This window comes from Dreissena polymorpha, chromosome 2 (genome assembly GCF_020536995.1).
Source record: "Dreissena polymorpha isolate Duluth1 chromosome 2, UMN_Dpol_1.0, whole genome shotgun sequence".
Taxonomy (NCBI): domain Eukaryota; kingdom Metazoa; phylum Mollusca; class Bivalvia; order Myida; family Dreissenidae; genus Dreissena; species Dreissena polymorpha.
The window spans coordinates 144,778,022-144,793,629 of record NC_068356.1 but is presented as its reverse complement, the minus strand read 5'-3'; the positions used below and the strand labels follow the sequence as shown (position 1 = coordinate 144,793,629).

The following is a 15,608-nucleotide window of genomic DNA, read 5'->3' as shown; positions in this document are numbered from 1 at the left end:
TTATTTTCAAGAGATAATTTTAATTTAAATAATCGCGCAGAAAAATAAAGTATTTAAACAAAATGCGCATGCGCAGATGTTAATTCCGCCTCGCGAAAACATTCAAAACAAAATCACTCGAAACGGGTAATTTGTTAAATTGTGATATTATACACGCAATTATATATTTATTTTAAAATCAGATATATATTGCTGATCACGCATTATTTATTTATCTGTTACTTCAATGAATGCCTGTGTGTTTAATAATTTGAACTGCAAATTATGAGATTTTTTATTCGCTTTGCATTTGTCATGTATTTTCGCGACGTAAGTCGTTACGTTCGATTGTCGCCATAGATCAATCTCTTAGTTAAACTGCTTAATTCAACTTGATTCTGCCTAAAATTCAATACAAACTATTTATAGCAGACAGGCGCATGTCTGAAAAAATGGAACACTTAATGAGTAATCATGCTAATGCATGAGAATCTTTCTTATCTCATACATTGATATTATTAATTTAAACGTATTACATCAAAGACGTATAATATAATGTTTTTTTTTATAGATCTTTGATTAATTGCACGCAAGCCAAGGTTGTCTGCCTGTGGGCAAATTTTAATGATTATTTAAACACATATTTGCAGAATATTAAAAAAGTCTGTGTATTAAGAAATAATTAAATTCGTAATGTTTATTGTACAAATTTATTTCAGAAAATAAAATATTCACCACAGCCTCATTTGCCAACATCGTATTTACAAGGAATGTCCAGCAGTGCATGACAGAGGCCGGTCACTCCCATTAAGTCCAGGCAGCTGAAGAGCCTTCCCAAAAACAGTTCATAGGACAAAGTAACTGATTTTTGTGCTTGAAACTTTAACTTAAAATAATTTCAGTTTTGGAATTACTGCTTAAAAAAAATACCTGATATTTAATTACATAAATAATTGATGTAAACAGATAATCCAACTTAAAAAATATAAAATACACAGTCATTTAGTGATCTATAATAATACATACTTCTTCTTATAAAAGAAACAAATTGATGTTGACGGGCATATAGGTGCAAGTTGCTATAATCAGCCCTAGCTGTACAACAGCTGTTGGCACAAATCGGGCCCGCCACCGTTATATTGGCACACATCCGATATAATTATATCCGACCCAGCTGTGATATATATTATTGTCAACATAATTTAAGGTACAGTTGTTTTTTACTCTGTCGTCAGATGCAGTTACACAGATTTTAACGGTGTTGGAAACAATGAGAGATGAGAACAGGGAAATGAAGCGGATGCTGCAGTGGCTCTTGGCTAGGTCAGCTACTGATGACGAGCCAATGCAACTGCCAGAGAACATCAGTCTTCCAATTGGAACATTTGAGCAAATGGATGAGTTTGAAGAGCATCTTGGTGATGAAGCGACGATCCATCTTTTCTAGGACTGCTGCATAGTTCAAGCTTTTTTATCAAATATATTAAGCAATGTTGTAAATGTAATTGACAGTTTTTTATCCATTGATCCTGAACCATTCCTTTAAGGCTCATCTTCTAAGAAAGCATACAATCTTTTTTATCTGGAAATGAAACGGTATATATTCCTTTGCAAAAGAAGAAACAGCATTCCAGTTTTTGAAGGTTTTAATTTGTAGTTTATAAAATATTTTGTATAGTCTTGCAAGTATGTTTTCTACTAATGTTCTTTGAGTACATGGTGTGTTATTTGTATTGGTTAAAGATTTAATATGCATGGGCAGAGCTCCAGATAAGGTTTTGTGAAATTCTTAAATTACTACCAGATTTTCAAAAAGAATTCTTAACTCTGAAATTTTATTCTTAACGTTACTACTTAGTTTTGGAAAATAATTCTTATTTTTTGTAAATGACCTAAAAATAAATAATAATGGTTATTTTCATGCAAAAAAAATCAAAATAAACATACTAGCAACTTTATTTATACTAGTTCAACAGTGTCTTTTCAGTATTATACAATTTTATTTTTCAAAAACCTTCATATGCCCAAACTGTGCTCAGATTGCATGCCTTAGATGAATTTTTACATATTTCAGAATTAAAACGGGTCTCCCCTTCAATCTTTTCAACCATTAGCCATGGGACTTGTCCCTTCCACTCGTTCAATGTTTTTTGTGTGTTTAAGTTTGGACCCGTCGTGTTGCATTTTTGTTTAGCTTTTCCGACTGTGTCAGCAACTGAAAATACAACATCGTATAAGATCTTTTCTATAATGTCTTTCTAAACATTTAACTTTGGCTCACTTTGTGTACAATATGTTTAAAGCGTGTTTTTGGACGCTTTGCAGTTTTTTAGGACGCTCTCTGGGCGCTGCCATTGTTTTTAAACAGATAGACTGTATACGCCGCTTTTATTGGAAAAAATGCGCTTTGTTAAACAAACCTGATAACCATTCTATATACATGTAAGCACCGCAATGATCTTAAATACGTGAAAAGAACTCAATAAAAATCGATACGAACCGATGTAAAAATAATATTCGTAACTTGATTTTGTAATTCTAAATGGTATGACAAGATTTTAAAATAAATATGTAACGGGCTTGAAAATAATTCGCAATTACGAAAAAACGACCCTTATCTGGAGCTCTGCATAGGTATGCTTTGTAGTAATGTGTAGAACATCAGGAAAATACTTGAAGGTATTCTGTATATGTAATATATATTTAATATCAAAATAATAGAAGTCCTTAATTCTATAGTCGTATAACTGGATGACATATATAATGTTATAGAAAAACGTCTTATTGTTTGAAGTTATGTCTTTATTGTTCCATAAAATAGTTTTACTGTTGGTTTGGGTTTATAGATTATGAGTAACATTACTCCATGCGGATAGAACATTAGATAGAAACATGTTTTTGTTAGCATCTTCATGTTAAATATTTTTGCTCATGTTACATTCAAAAAGTTAGGAATCACCATATTATTTTAGAATTTTCTGGTAGAATAGTTAACGTGGGATCCTCCTGCTATGTATGTATGAATCCATGTATATGTGTGTAATACTTTATGTGAATAAAAGTTGAGAGTACTTTAATAAATTTTTAAGTCTTTTAACAAAAACCTTGTATTTCTTGCAGGATAATGCTATTAAGCTCTTAAACCCTTTGATATCAGTCTGTTCCAGCAAGAAGAAATAGATAAAACATTTTAAAAAATGAAATTGGAAGTACATGTACAAGAATCTTTTGTTTGATGTTCAATTTGAACACACAGTATTTCATGTTTGCAGCCTACATATTATTTCTAACATAACCTGAATTTCCATTAATGCGTTGTCCAAAATTTTACAGGCTCTGTGTACCCATATTGAATACAATGCTACCAGTTTGTAGCCCATATTTAGTACAATGCTGCCCGTATGTAGCCCATATTGAGTAAAAGGGCTACCCGTATGTAGCCCATATTGAGTAAAAGGGATGCCCATGTTAGTCCTATATGGGTCCCATGTGGGCACCTATATGGGCCCCATGTGGGCTGCCAACATGGGACCCAGATGGGTAGTGCAACCGGGCTCCATATGGGTCCCATCTGGGCTGCCCCATATACTTAAATGGGGCAGCCCAGATGGGACCCATGTGGAGCCCGGTTGCACTTCCCATCTGGGTCCCATGTTGGCAGCCCACATGGGGCCCATATAGGTGCCCACATGGGACCCATATGGGTCCCATATAGATTGTTTGCTGGGTTTGACACATTAAATAAATTAATTTAATTTAATTGGTTTGATTTGATTGTTTGCATCAATCTTAAAATCGTGTTAGCCTTTGTATTCCGGTGTTTAATTGCCCCCTTTGTTCGGCACAAGCCGATTATCTCGTTTTGATCAGATATTGTCCCTACTTAACTAACAGCAAAGTGTCATAAACTACAGCAGGGACCTATACAAACAATAGGTTCCTGACCACAGGTGGTATATGAAAGTTTGGTCATTAATCACAATTGATGATACCACCATGTCTTCTATTTCTAGTAGTATTGAGCAGTTATTTGGGGTTGAGTAATATACCGCTAAAGTTCAACTGTTCAATTAGATATGCTACATATCGTAAAAAAATATAAAGTAATTTGTCCAGTATATATAATTAGAAAATGTACGCTGTGAAGATACTAGCCTGTTTACCGGTAATTTATAACAAAACGTATTTAATAATTGGTAAATGTACATATAATCATTAAACGTATATAGCGGGTACCGGTTCATTAAAACTACGTCATTCCGTTTGAAGATTGAATGTTACGGCCATGCACAAACGACATCATGAAAACAAGAAATTACGTATGACTACCGGGGTAAATAATATTTACGAAAAATAAAAAGCAATATAGATATATATTATAAAATGTAAGATATTTGTCACTCATATACACTAGTTAAGAAAGTTCAATATACATGAATTCACAGGTTAATTTGCATCATGTGAAGTTGTGTTTTTCAGTTGTATGTTACGATTCATCTATAGTATTATTCACCCGAAAAACAAATCATCCAATTTAAAAGAAAATGAACATTTAAATACTGTCATGCACTTCGCTTTTAATAGGGTTTTGTTGTACAGTGTCAGATTTTAATGCACCCCTGTTCTTTCACTCATATTTTTTATCACACTTTCATACTCATATAATTGATAATTATAATAATATAATGGGGTGCATTATTATTTTTTGTAATTTTTGAAATCCTTCTGCAAGAAATAAAACGGCTAATGCATAGCTTTGTTTTGTGATATTGTCGGTGTTTAGTCTTCAGACCACCTTTACCTTGATGCTAATGACTAACGAGTATATATTTTTTTATAGATAAGAATACATGTATTAATTAAACAATATTGACATTAAAAATGCAATATCTTTAATAGTATTTAGGTGTTATGATGTTGTTGTTAATGTTTTCGATATATTGACTAAACACGTGCCATTATCTATACGACATAATGTTTATCGTAACTGTACCCAGTGCTTTTGCCTACCAGCGCATCGCGCATGCGCGAAAATTCGGAATCAAAACAATAACAATGAATTGGTCTATTCATGTTGGAAAATAAACGTCATTTTCAGCTAACTATACATGAAGGAGTTCTAGAAGGTATGTTTTCATTTAATTTCCAATCCAAAAAATACATATTTCAATATAAAACGCTCATACGTATATTCATTTCGCAATAATTAACGCTTAAGATCCCATCTTTAACACCTTTGTTTCTCACAGCAAATATTTCGCCGCCGCCATCTTGGGGCTGTACTTTGACATTGACCAATCGAAATCGACGTGGTGTAAAACGCGTACCCTGCGAAATATTGCGGTCTGTTTACCGGCTGTATATATACACACCTCTTCTACATACTCTTGCGAATGTATTAGGCATTTACAGATCTTCTTTTATCAACTATAGCCTATAGATCTGTATAAAACAGCCAACACGTTCGAAAAGTACATATAGATAGTTCTTTCTTTATAAAAACCACATCGCTCGTATTCAGTTGTTTTTTTTTTCTGAATTGGCGACACAACCTATGGAACGCGTCAATTTGTGAAAAGGTGAATAAGTCCATTGTAATACATGGTTTGTTCTGGGTCATTCACTCATGTGTAACGGCTTATTGATGTGGTCACAGTGCAGCGGACCCTTATCAAGATTTCTGAAATCTATACACAGTTAAGCGCACTCAACCGATGCTTAGCCGGCTGGGTGGGGGACAGTGCATTTTTTTATGGTGGGCTAATACACTAAGCGAATACTCCTTGAAGGGACGAGATATTAATTAATCTTGTTCGTGTAAGGTTATTTAAAAAAAAAACTAACTGAACGTATGTCTGGTCCCTGCGTGGGTTACCGGTATTCTACTCAGTGAATCGATCCACATTAGTTACTATCTGATCCGTAAATACTTTTTCTCAGCTGACTTATCAACAATTACCGGTGTATCGGTGTTTCCACTGCATCCTAGTATTGATCGTCGCTGATGAAGGGACGCTGCAATGTGACCACAGCGTGGTGCCAATACACAGGTATTCTGATGGGTTGGGGTCCATTAATAGTTATAATAATAATAATAATAATTATAATAATAATAATAACAATAACAATAATCATCAGCAGCAGCAGAAGCATGATCATCATCATCTAAGCGCGTATGCAGAATATGAGACTTTGTTTTAGTGTCATTTTAGAAATTATTAATCACTTTGTGGAATACGACAACTATCACCATACATAAAATAACACGCTGCGATTTATTTACTTCTCGAACATGACAATATATAGGCTAGTAATACTCGCGTGAAGGGGCAGATAATAACGGGGATGTACAACAGAACAGAAAAGTAGCAATACACATAGATATTTGCATAGTCAATATAATGCAACTTCCTATTACGAGATGTTTACTGTCAGAAACTTGATTACAACGTTCAAAGAATCAAATTACACATTAAGTTAAAATGCAATTTTGAAAGAAAAAAGTACAAAAATGACTTAAAAGCAGTCATGCAAAGATCAATTAACATTATTGAACTATCTTTGAGTAATGTTCAGGGCAGTAAGGATAACTTTTCTTTTCTTTTTTCATTTAGTATATGCAGAGTTTTTATAAGCTTGTGTCGTAAGAAGAATTTTCTATAAAAACAAGAAACACAACAAACTACGCAACGACCACAAACACGCGTAAATGACAAAGTTAAAGGCCGAAAGGATACAATAATATTTTTTTAATGAAATATTGTTTCCACAATGGAGGTTCTTATCGTTGTAAGTGTCTTTTACACATTTACTTTCATGGATGATTTTCAGATTTACATGTTGGTAAGTAACTAATAACTTAAAGGGGCCTTTTCACGTTTTGGTAAATTGACAAAATTTGAAAAAGTTGTGACAGATTCGCAAATTTTCGATTTAGTTATGATATTTGTGAGGAAACAGTAATACTGAACATTTACCATGCTCTAATATAGCCATTATATGCCTCTTGATGATTTAAAAACCTGAAAATTATAAAGCGTTGCAACGCGAAACGATTGAATAAGATGGAGAGTTCTGTTGTTGTCGTTATATTTTGTGAAACTAAGATGATTACTTATATAAAGTATAAAATACATCGCGCATTGTATGCGGAAGAATGGTCGAGGGGTCTAAGTAGGAGACTTTTTACTCCCCTGGTTCGAGCCCTGTTAAGGGTTACTTTTTTTCTTTTTTAATTTTATTCTTGAATTTTTACTGGAGCTTTTTAGAGCAAATGTTTATATTTATCAATAGAAAGCATTTAATGACAAACTTCAAAACATGCCAAAATCTGTGGAAAGGCCCCTTTAAAACAGACATATTCACATAACAAAAACGTTTGATATAGTTGCGTCTTGATAGAGGGGAGAAAATATAAATGTGACTGGGAACGAGATTTTGACCCATCTGGTCAAAAAATGACTTTTTCAGTTAAGCATATATTATGAAAGTGCTACATCTGAAAAATCAAAATCTGAAATTCGAGCATTGAATTCCTAAATTTGACGAAGTTATGTCATTTTTTGTATTGCATGTCAGAAACACTGATTTGCGCGATTTTGTACGAAATGACGTTTCAATACAACGAAATGACGTTGTAATTCTACCAGTATTAGTTCATTTTATGCTGATCAGTTTTTGTTGATAATCACTCAATTGTGTGTGTATGGTGATGACAGTCATTAACTATGACTTACATAATTAATTGTATTATTATAAAACATTAAACGCTCATTGTTGCCATGGAAACAGACACTGTTCTTTTTTCAAATGTATTGTCATTTTAAAGAATTTAAGACACAGAATAACAACACATCAACAAAATATCTTCTGGACAGATAATAAACATTACCAACATGTTTATAGTAAAATCAATGTATGAACATTTTCTGAAAATAGGGGTGTATTCAGAAATTGAACATATTGTATAGCAACGAACTTGAAACTAAAATGAAAAAAAAACCTGACATTTTGAATTTTTGTTAAGCATCTATACTGCCATACATGGTTTATTTAGCAATTGTATTTTATTCAAAGATTGATACACAATTAATTAGATTTTTTAAAATTAAGTTAACAGTTGCTATGGAAACAGTAAATTTTCAATTTCATTTGTACCTGTTATCAACAATGAAATTGACCATAAGTGTAGATAGAAAATAATATCAACCCATTTCATATATAGAGGTCCAAAAACATGATTTTCAAATAAAAGAAAATTACAGCAATAAGCACATCAATATTCAATGGTAAACGTCACCATAGATTAAACTTTACACAACAAAATATGTTCGTTTACTTGTAAAATATAATAGATACATAATATGAACACATATGTTTACATCACACATTTTGATGTCAATACAAACTACAACAGTTTAAGTTATCTTTGAACACATACCAGTCATATTATACAATGTAATAATCATACTGTACAGAATATTTTATAGTGAAATCACTATGATTGAGTTGTTAATTAATTATAAATCTCAGTTCAGCTTATATATGCCCATAAACTATTTTTGATTATTGATTGCTATGTCACTTTCAATAAAGAAACACACTATTAATAATATATTCAGCTAATTGTCATACAAATAACAATACCATGTAAATGTCATAGTCATGAATACTAATCAGAAAACAGTTTATCATAAGTATAATGCAAGAACAACAATTTGAGAAAATGAACAATTGTTAATAGGATAACAAGCTCTCACATTTTTTACTTTGGAATAGATGGTTTGGGACACACAATGTCTCTGGCAACTTCATTGATAAAGAACGGTGCAATTTTCTCGTAAAGATACCACTGCCTCAGATGATCTAGAGGGGGGATAAACTTAACTGTCGGAAGGCAGCCTGCCTCGGGTCTTGCCTTTAGAAGATTAAATCTAACTTCCTCCGAGTCACAGAACTCTCGACAAATGAGAACCCCTGGCTCATCCGCAGTGCAACGAAAGTGGTAGTATTTTGTGATGTTTTTTAAAAGTTTGAAATAGTTTTCTAAGAATGTCTTCCAGTTCAAAAACATCACCGGTCTAGATGGATCATTTACGCGTTGCGGAATGTTATGCCTGGACCTAGAAGATGCTTTAACTGTGTAAGCAATGTCCTCCATACATTCAGCATCTGATTGGCGCCATTTTATTTTCCACACACCAAAGTGCCAATCTGGCGTGAATTTGGCATGTCCCGGTAGCATCATACTCAAGGAAACTGACTCATGCAGACCTGCAATGATATTCCAAAAAAACAGTAACAATTTTATAATCTTTTTCTTCAGGTTACAACCTCGAAAGATTCATTTCAATATGCTTTATACATTTTGTAATTGATAGAAACAAGCGACCAAAGTTCTTATCATATAGTATAACAAGATCACCACCTAGACAGCTCATCTATTTGTCAAAGTATGAATCAAATCTGATCATAAATAAAGAAGTTATGGCAATTTTAGTAAAATCTTTCCAAAATGAAATGGGGGGATTCTTGGGTGGGATGGTTGGACAGTCTTTCAAAAATAAAATAATACAAATAAATATTTGTTTTTTTTTAAAGGATTTTTTAACAACATAAAATGTTTTAATTGGGGGGGGGGGGGTTAAGAGGGGGGTATAGTTGGAGTGTGGTCATTTATTTGATGATTAGTGCTGCAAGTATGAAAGCAATAGCTTTGATACTTTAGAAATAATGTGGACCTAAACACAAACCTTTTCAAATGTCTCTACACACTACACATTATTATACTTTTTAAATGGTTATATTTTAAAGAAAGACAATGACCGTTTTATTACCTGTCAACACTCTCCACATGCAATAGCCCAGAATGGTGTTGTTTTTATTCTGCCCAACAGCATTGTCAAAGTGAATCTGCAAATAAACATTTCTTGTTTAAAATAATTAATATATATTTAAATGGAGATTATTGCTACACCTATGAAAACATTTATGAATTAATGGAAACAGAATTATGTTATGTCCAGCAACAAAATGAAATAATAGTTTTAATTACTTTAATATTTTAAAATAATTACAAAAACATAGATTAAAGTAACAATTATTACAAAAGCAACTATGTATAAATTTACTTAATCTTTCCAATGAAAAGAAAGACAAAACATTATTTTGTTAATCTCAGAGTATGTATAGCAATAAATTACCTCTGCCTGTTTTTCTCCAGCGCCAAAGTGAGAAAAATAGTGGTGCACCAAACTTGTGAGACAATCGCCACCTTTCCCAGGCATTTCTGACTCGTCAATCATATAGAATCTCTGTATTCCTGTAATATTGTTTTATGTACATAAAAATAATTTTTACAAATAAAAACTATAAAAAAGACTATATTTTAATATGCCATGCATACAAGATTTTCACTTAATGTTTGTGCAAAACACTTGTATTGTTTAAAAGTGTGACTGAATTTCAGACAGACAGACAGACGGACAGTGTGATCACTATATGCCCACCTTCGGGGGCATAAAAACAACAACTAAATAATGCAGTATATTAACAAATGTTTTTCTTATAGTAGTGCAATGTAGTTACAATTAGTTATTATTACATATTATGAAGATATATAAAACTGATAATTACAATAACATACCTGTTCCTTCAGCGCACATCCCAAACACATGGCACTTTCTTGGTGTCGCAAAGTAGATTGGCCCCACTTGCATGGCGTGATGAGGGTAGTGTACACACTGGGCAAAATCCCATGAGTAGTGAAGTGTGGCATCTAGTGAACATGGTTCTGCACCTGTTAACAAAATGAACCAAATTGTATTAAGTGAATCAATTTATTTAGACATTTTTTATTATATATACATATTTTTATAATTGTTTACCAACATGTACAGCTAGATGCACCATATAAATGAATGTTCAACATTTAAGCTATAGCATGTTCATGGCAAAATGCATAAAATGCTGCGGTTCATCTTCCAGGACAAAGTACAAATGTACCTCATATGAGGTACCTTATTTGTATAACATATTTTTGAATAGTTAATTTACAATTTATGAATTTATAATGGAAATAAAATTTGTTTATTAAAAAATCCTCATTTTTCAAGACCTTCAGTGACATCTGTAGTACTGCACACAGCTTTACTACAAAGAACCTGGTCCTTGAAAAGTTGGCGTTGCCGGTTGGCCTTTTGAACATGACATGTATAGTCACTTAGTACATTGTGCCTTTCTTCATCTGACAGATGAGCATTGGTTTTTAATTTGCCCATGAATTTTTGACATTTTAGTATTTTACACACAAATCTGTCGCTGGTGTAGCTACTGCAATGTGGGGGCATAATGAATTCCATTTGTTTCTAAATGTTTTTAAAGACACAACTCTATAGTTTGCTTCCTTTGCACTCTTCATGTATAAGTCATAAATGTCAGTTACATTTTTGTCACATGGAAGAAGCAAAACTGTCTGCTTTGGACAATTAGGCAGTCGTCCGGGCAAAGGTAATGCATTTTTATTTGCATATTCTTCAATGAATTTTTTTATTCTTGTAGTATCGTCGAATGAAAGTGCATGGGCAGGTGTTGTTTTGCAATTACCATGTTCATTGACACTCAGGCCATACATGTCATATTAATAAGACTTACTCATTCTTTTCAAAGTTGACTGAGAAATTGCAAATGCAAAACAGAAAGTTTTCTTACAAATTTGCTGACCATGGAAAAAATATTTCTGAGACGGTCTCGTTCGCAACTTTTTAGATTTTTTGTTTTCAGATGTAAAAGTTCTATTTTTTCTTTGGGTACAAAGTTGGGATTTAACTACAAGTTCTTTTTCTCTTGAAGACAGTTCCTGGCATTGGGTCCAATTTTCTAGCAAATTATCAACACCAACTATTGTTGAACATGGTTTACTTCCATAAAAGACACTACACTGGCATGTTTCACGCGTGAAATTTGAAACAATTTCTGCTTCTTTTTGATCTTCTTTTCTAATGTCATTCTGTTTGTGATCCATTTGTATTTGGTCAGACTCGGATTCGCCACAAGTAAGCAATCAACCTGATCACATGTATCACCATCATAATCATCAAAATAATCATCAACATCTTCAAATGAAATACTTGCATGATTTCCCAAATCTACATCACAAGTTTCAACCTGTACAAAATTGGATTGGAAAATGTCAAGTTATCATTTGATTTTGCAAAAGATTCATGGCCAATGTCAGGGTTCCCTCTGGGCTTTCAAAAGTTGTCGCCACTTACTTTCGCCAAATTTAAAAAGTTGTCGCCACACTGGGGCTACATTTGGGCAATGAAGATCATGTTATTATAATACAAACAAAAACTGAGCATTTACAGTATGTTAAAGGAATTGATTTAATAACAGTAGTATTAATAATAACAACACATTTAACATTGTTAATTAAATAAAGGCACATTCAATCAGTTGTAACTCTTGTTGATTGACACCTTCTTAGCAGCCTGAATATGTTGCCACAGTTTTGGTGCTTCAGAAGCTTTGTGGTATTCTGAAAATACAAAAAGGGAAATATAATATTAATATAATACTAATAATAATCAATGAATGTGAAGTATATAAATAATATAAATGTGTGCTAGCATATGATCTACTACATAGAGCCCTTAACACAACAGTCAAATAAAATAAGCATTTGTGTATATCAAATGTCAAATTGATTTCCATGTGCTAAACTATGTTTACCTTTTTTTAAGGTACATCCGGTAGTGAATGAATTGATAAGTGTTGAGGATATAAAGAGTTCACACAGCATAGATTGTGTGTTGGAAATCATATTGAAGGAAATGAAATTCTGATAAACAACTGTCTTTGTTTGGTTTTTGTTTGTTAGCTGGTGAACAATAGCGGTGGGAACGTTTGCATTTTGAATGAGTCTCAAAATAAGCAGCATCTAATGTTCACTTTCTAAAAGTCGTTTTACACTCTGAACTTGCCATTTTGACGAGTGAAACAGCAATATGTCACCGTTTAAATAGAACCAATAGATGTAAAATGTTTTACTATTTTCTATAATTACACCGATTTTTCTAAAAACAATCGATACTTACCTTTTTGATTGTCATTGTTGTCAATTTAACGGTCTTGAATCTGCTTCGAACACTGTGACAAACACTTCACATTTAAGCGCAAAGTCGGTATATTTCAATATTGCCTTATCTCTGAAGCAATAAAACTGCCGACCAATTAAGATAACTTGCAACAACACCCCAGATAATCGCAATTATCACCATAACATTCCACTTTGCGGTAGTCGGCAGTCAGCACCACGCTCCATTGATTACAGCTGTATCGCTTACACCATGGAAATCTATAGTATTACGACTGCCGTAAAGCGGCTGGTAAACACAGCGTCTTTTGTCATTTTAAGAAAATATAAACGCAGAAAAATGCCGATTTTTTTAAAATCGCCATTTACGAAATTTTGTCGCCAGATTTTTTATTTTGTCGCAATTGGCGCCAATGGCGATCGACAGCGGGAACCCTGAATGTGGTATAACTCATCAACTTGTGCAAGTTCATTTAAAAATACGTCATCAGTCTGTGACAATTCGTATGGAATTGTAGATTCTTGGGAATGAATTTCACTAGTTTGGCTCATCATTCTTATGAAAACTTCACATAACATAAACTATCATTGTATCAAAACCAAACGACATTTTTTGACAACTTCCGGGTGAGAATTCCAATTATCGCATATAATCATGAATCGAGAGCCAAACTAATTTTAACAGTGGTAATAAACACTAGACGTGGTTAAATTTATATGGGATACATCCTTTGCCGACTAATTTCACATTATTTGACGGAAAAACAACAAAAAAGAAAGAAAAACTAACCTTTTTGTAAGCAGGAAGTTTATCTATTAATTGATGCAGTCACACGGTGCCGTAGTGTACGATGGGTTATAAATCAGCTATGGTTAAACTATACTAATGTTTTCGTATAAAAACCGTAACATAATCACTGATTGGGTAATTCATAGATTGTTTCGGAAAATAAATAAAAGAAATAAGATATTTATCGCAGTAAAAACGTGTGAAAATTGCGCGAAAAAGTTGTCACGACTTTGCAACGTTATTTCTCGTTAACGACGTCAGCGCCGAAAGGGTCAAAGTCTCGTTCCCAGCCACAAATAAGCCTCATTCTGGGTAAACGGGAAAATTTGATGTATTTGCATAAGGTGTCGTGCCAGATTAGCCGGTGCAGTACCACACATCATCTGCGTCTTTTGATTACGACACGTGCTACGAGTTTGTAACGCGGAATAGTCATTCCAGGAATAACCATAGAACACAAAATCCAGTATTCGTGTTATATTTAATCCCATTGTTTTATATCTTAGATTACAGTAATTGGGAACGGTAAGCTTTACAAGTATACAAACATTCACACGTTCTTTATTTAATTTAAAACTAATCGTGAAAATAATAACAGTGCCGAAATAATAAAAACGGGGGACAACTACTATGTTTTACAAATTAAAGTCATTTTGCTGTTTACTTTTTTTTTTTTTTTTTTTTTAAACTGCAGTTGACATCGAGATAATTCGTAGAAAGTATTTGTTTCTAAGAAACCGGTCGATCCGTAATTTTAAGCCGACCATTATTCACAAAAATATCAACACTTGGAGACACTTCTAACGCATCACTTAATCATATCAATATAGCTCCCTAATTTTTGATCGGATTGTGTTGAAATGTGGACCAAGAATAATTCAACACTTATCTGATAACTCCTAAAAATTTAATTGAAATTGAAAAACAACAAAATGTTAAACTTAACAAATTAAAAACGTCACTTCAAAAGTCAAATTCGCAAACTCGTACAACGTTAAATACTAACAATGTGAAAATAAAACGCATAAACTTACACGTCTTAATAACTGACCGGCTTGCAACATGCCGATTGAGCAAGTTCGCTCGTGAATATTCATACGAGCCATAATGTTTTTCTTAAATTAATGTTATGTTGTTCTTGTGTAAAAACTTACCTAGAATTATGAAATTGAAATTAAATTGGAATAAAATGTATATCGCCTACACTTGGTGGTTTTTCTAACGCAACACTTTTAAAACTTACATATCTCAGTAATGAGTAAATATGTTTATTTAAAATTGCGCATGTGATCATTTGACTGCAGTGTGTGCAAGCTAACAATAAAATCATTCATCCGTGACGATCGGACGCTTTAGCAAGTGGGAAAGGTAGCCTGTAAAATGTAAAGTGCGCGATTGCGCTCCTGAATATTCATACGAGCTATATTGTTTTGTAAATTAATTTTATGTTTTCCTTATGTAAGAACCCACCTAAAACAGGGACCTTAGGTCCCTGCCTAAAATAATTAAATTGAAATAAAACAGATTTAAATCGCGTTTCAACATTTTCACGTGCAAAAATATAGAACCACACCTACCCCACTTGCTAAAGCGTCCAATCGTCACGGACGAATGATTTTATCGTGAGCTTGCATAGAACGTAGTCAAATGATCGTATGTAAAATAAAATAATTAAATTGAAATAAAACTAGATTTAAATCGCGTTTCAACATTTTCACGTGCAAAAATATAGAACCACACCTA

General features: G+C 33.0%; 1 protein-coding gene and 1 long non-coding RNA gene across 3 annotated transcripts; one reads left to right on the top strand and one right to left on the bottom strand.

The window, feature by feature from the left end:
• The first annotated feature begins 90 nt into the window (after positions 1 to 90).
• On the top strand, positions 91 to 1,623 carry LOC127870461 (uncharacterized). Its single transcript, XR_008044833.1, has 3 exons — positions 91 to 126; positions 699 to 836; positions 1,215 to 1,623. It is a non-coding gene; the product is annotated as an uncharacterized LOC127870461 (long non-coding RNA).
• Positions 1,624 to 7,369: 5,746 nt separating this feature from the next.
• LOC127869317 (uncharacterized) lies at positions 7,370 to 14,128 on the bottom strand. Of its 2 annotated transcripts, none has more exons than XM_052411771.1 (5): positions 13,866 to 14,128; positions 10,625 to 10,777; positions 10,182 to 10,300; positions 9,816 to 9,891; positions 7,370 to 9,252 (listed from the first exon to the last, which is right to left on the bottom strand). In XM_052411771.1, exons 2-5 carry the CDS (start codon positions 10,695 to 10,697, stop codon positions 8,744 to 8,746), a joined length of 777 nt encoding a protein of 258 aa, XP_052267731.1. In that variant the 5' UTR covers positions 10,698 to 10,777; positions 13,866 to 14,128; the 3' UTR covers positions 7,370 to 8,743. The 2 variants fall into 2 exon arrangements, with proteins under 2 accessions (XP_052267731.1, XP_052267730.1); XM_052411770.1 differs by lacking the exon at positions 13,866 to 14,128 and adding an exon at positions 11,096 to 12,180.
• Positions 14,129 to 15,608: the final 1,480 nt, after the last annotated feature.

What these genes read in the sequence shown, in the direction of transcription:
- LOC127869317 (XM_052411770.1), bottom strand. Translation starts at nt 11,339, where the DNA reads ATGGAATTCATTATGCCCCCACATTGCAGTAGCTACACCAGCGACAGA. An exon ending in CTGGAGAAAAACAGGCAGAG is followed by an intron (nt 9,892 to 10,181) that starts GTAATTTATTGC and finishes GTTTATTTGCAG; the next exon opens with ATTCACTTTGACAATGCTGT. An exon ending in CATGTGGAGAGTGTTGACAG is followed by an intron (nt 9,253 to 9,815) that starts GTAATAAAACGG and finishes ATATCATTGCAG; the next exon opens with GTCTGCATGAGTCAGTTTCC.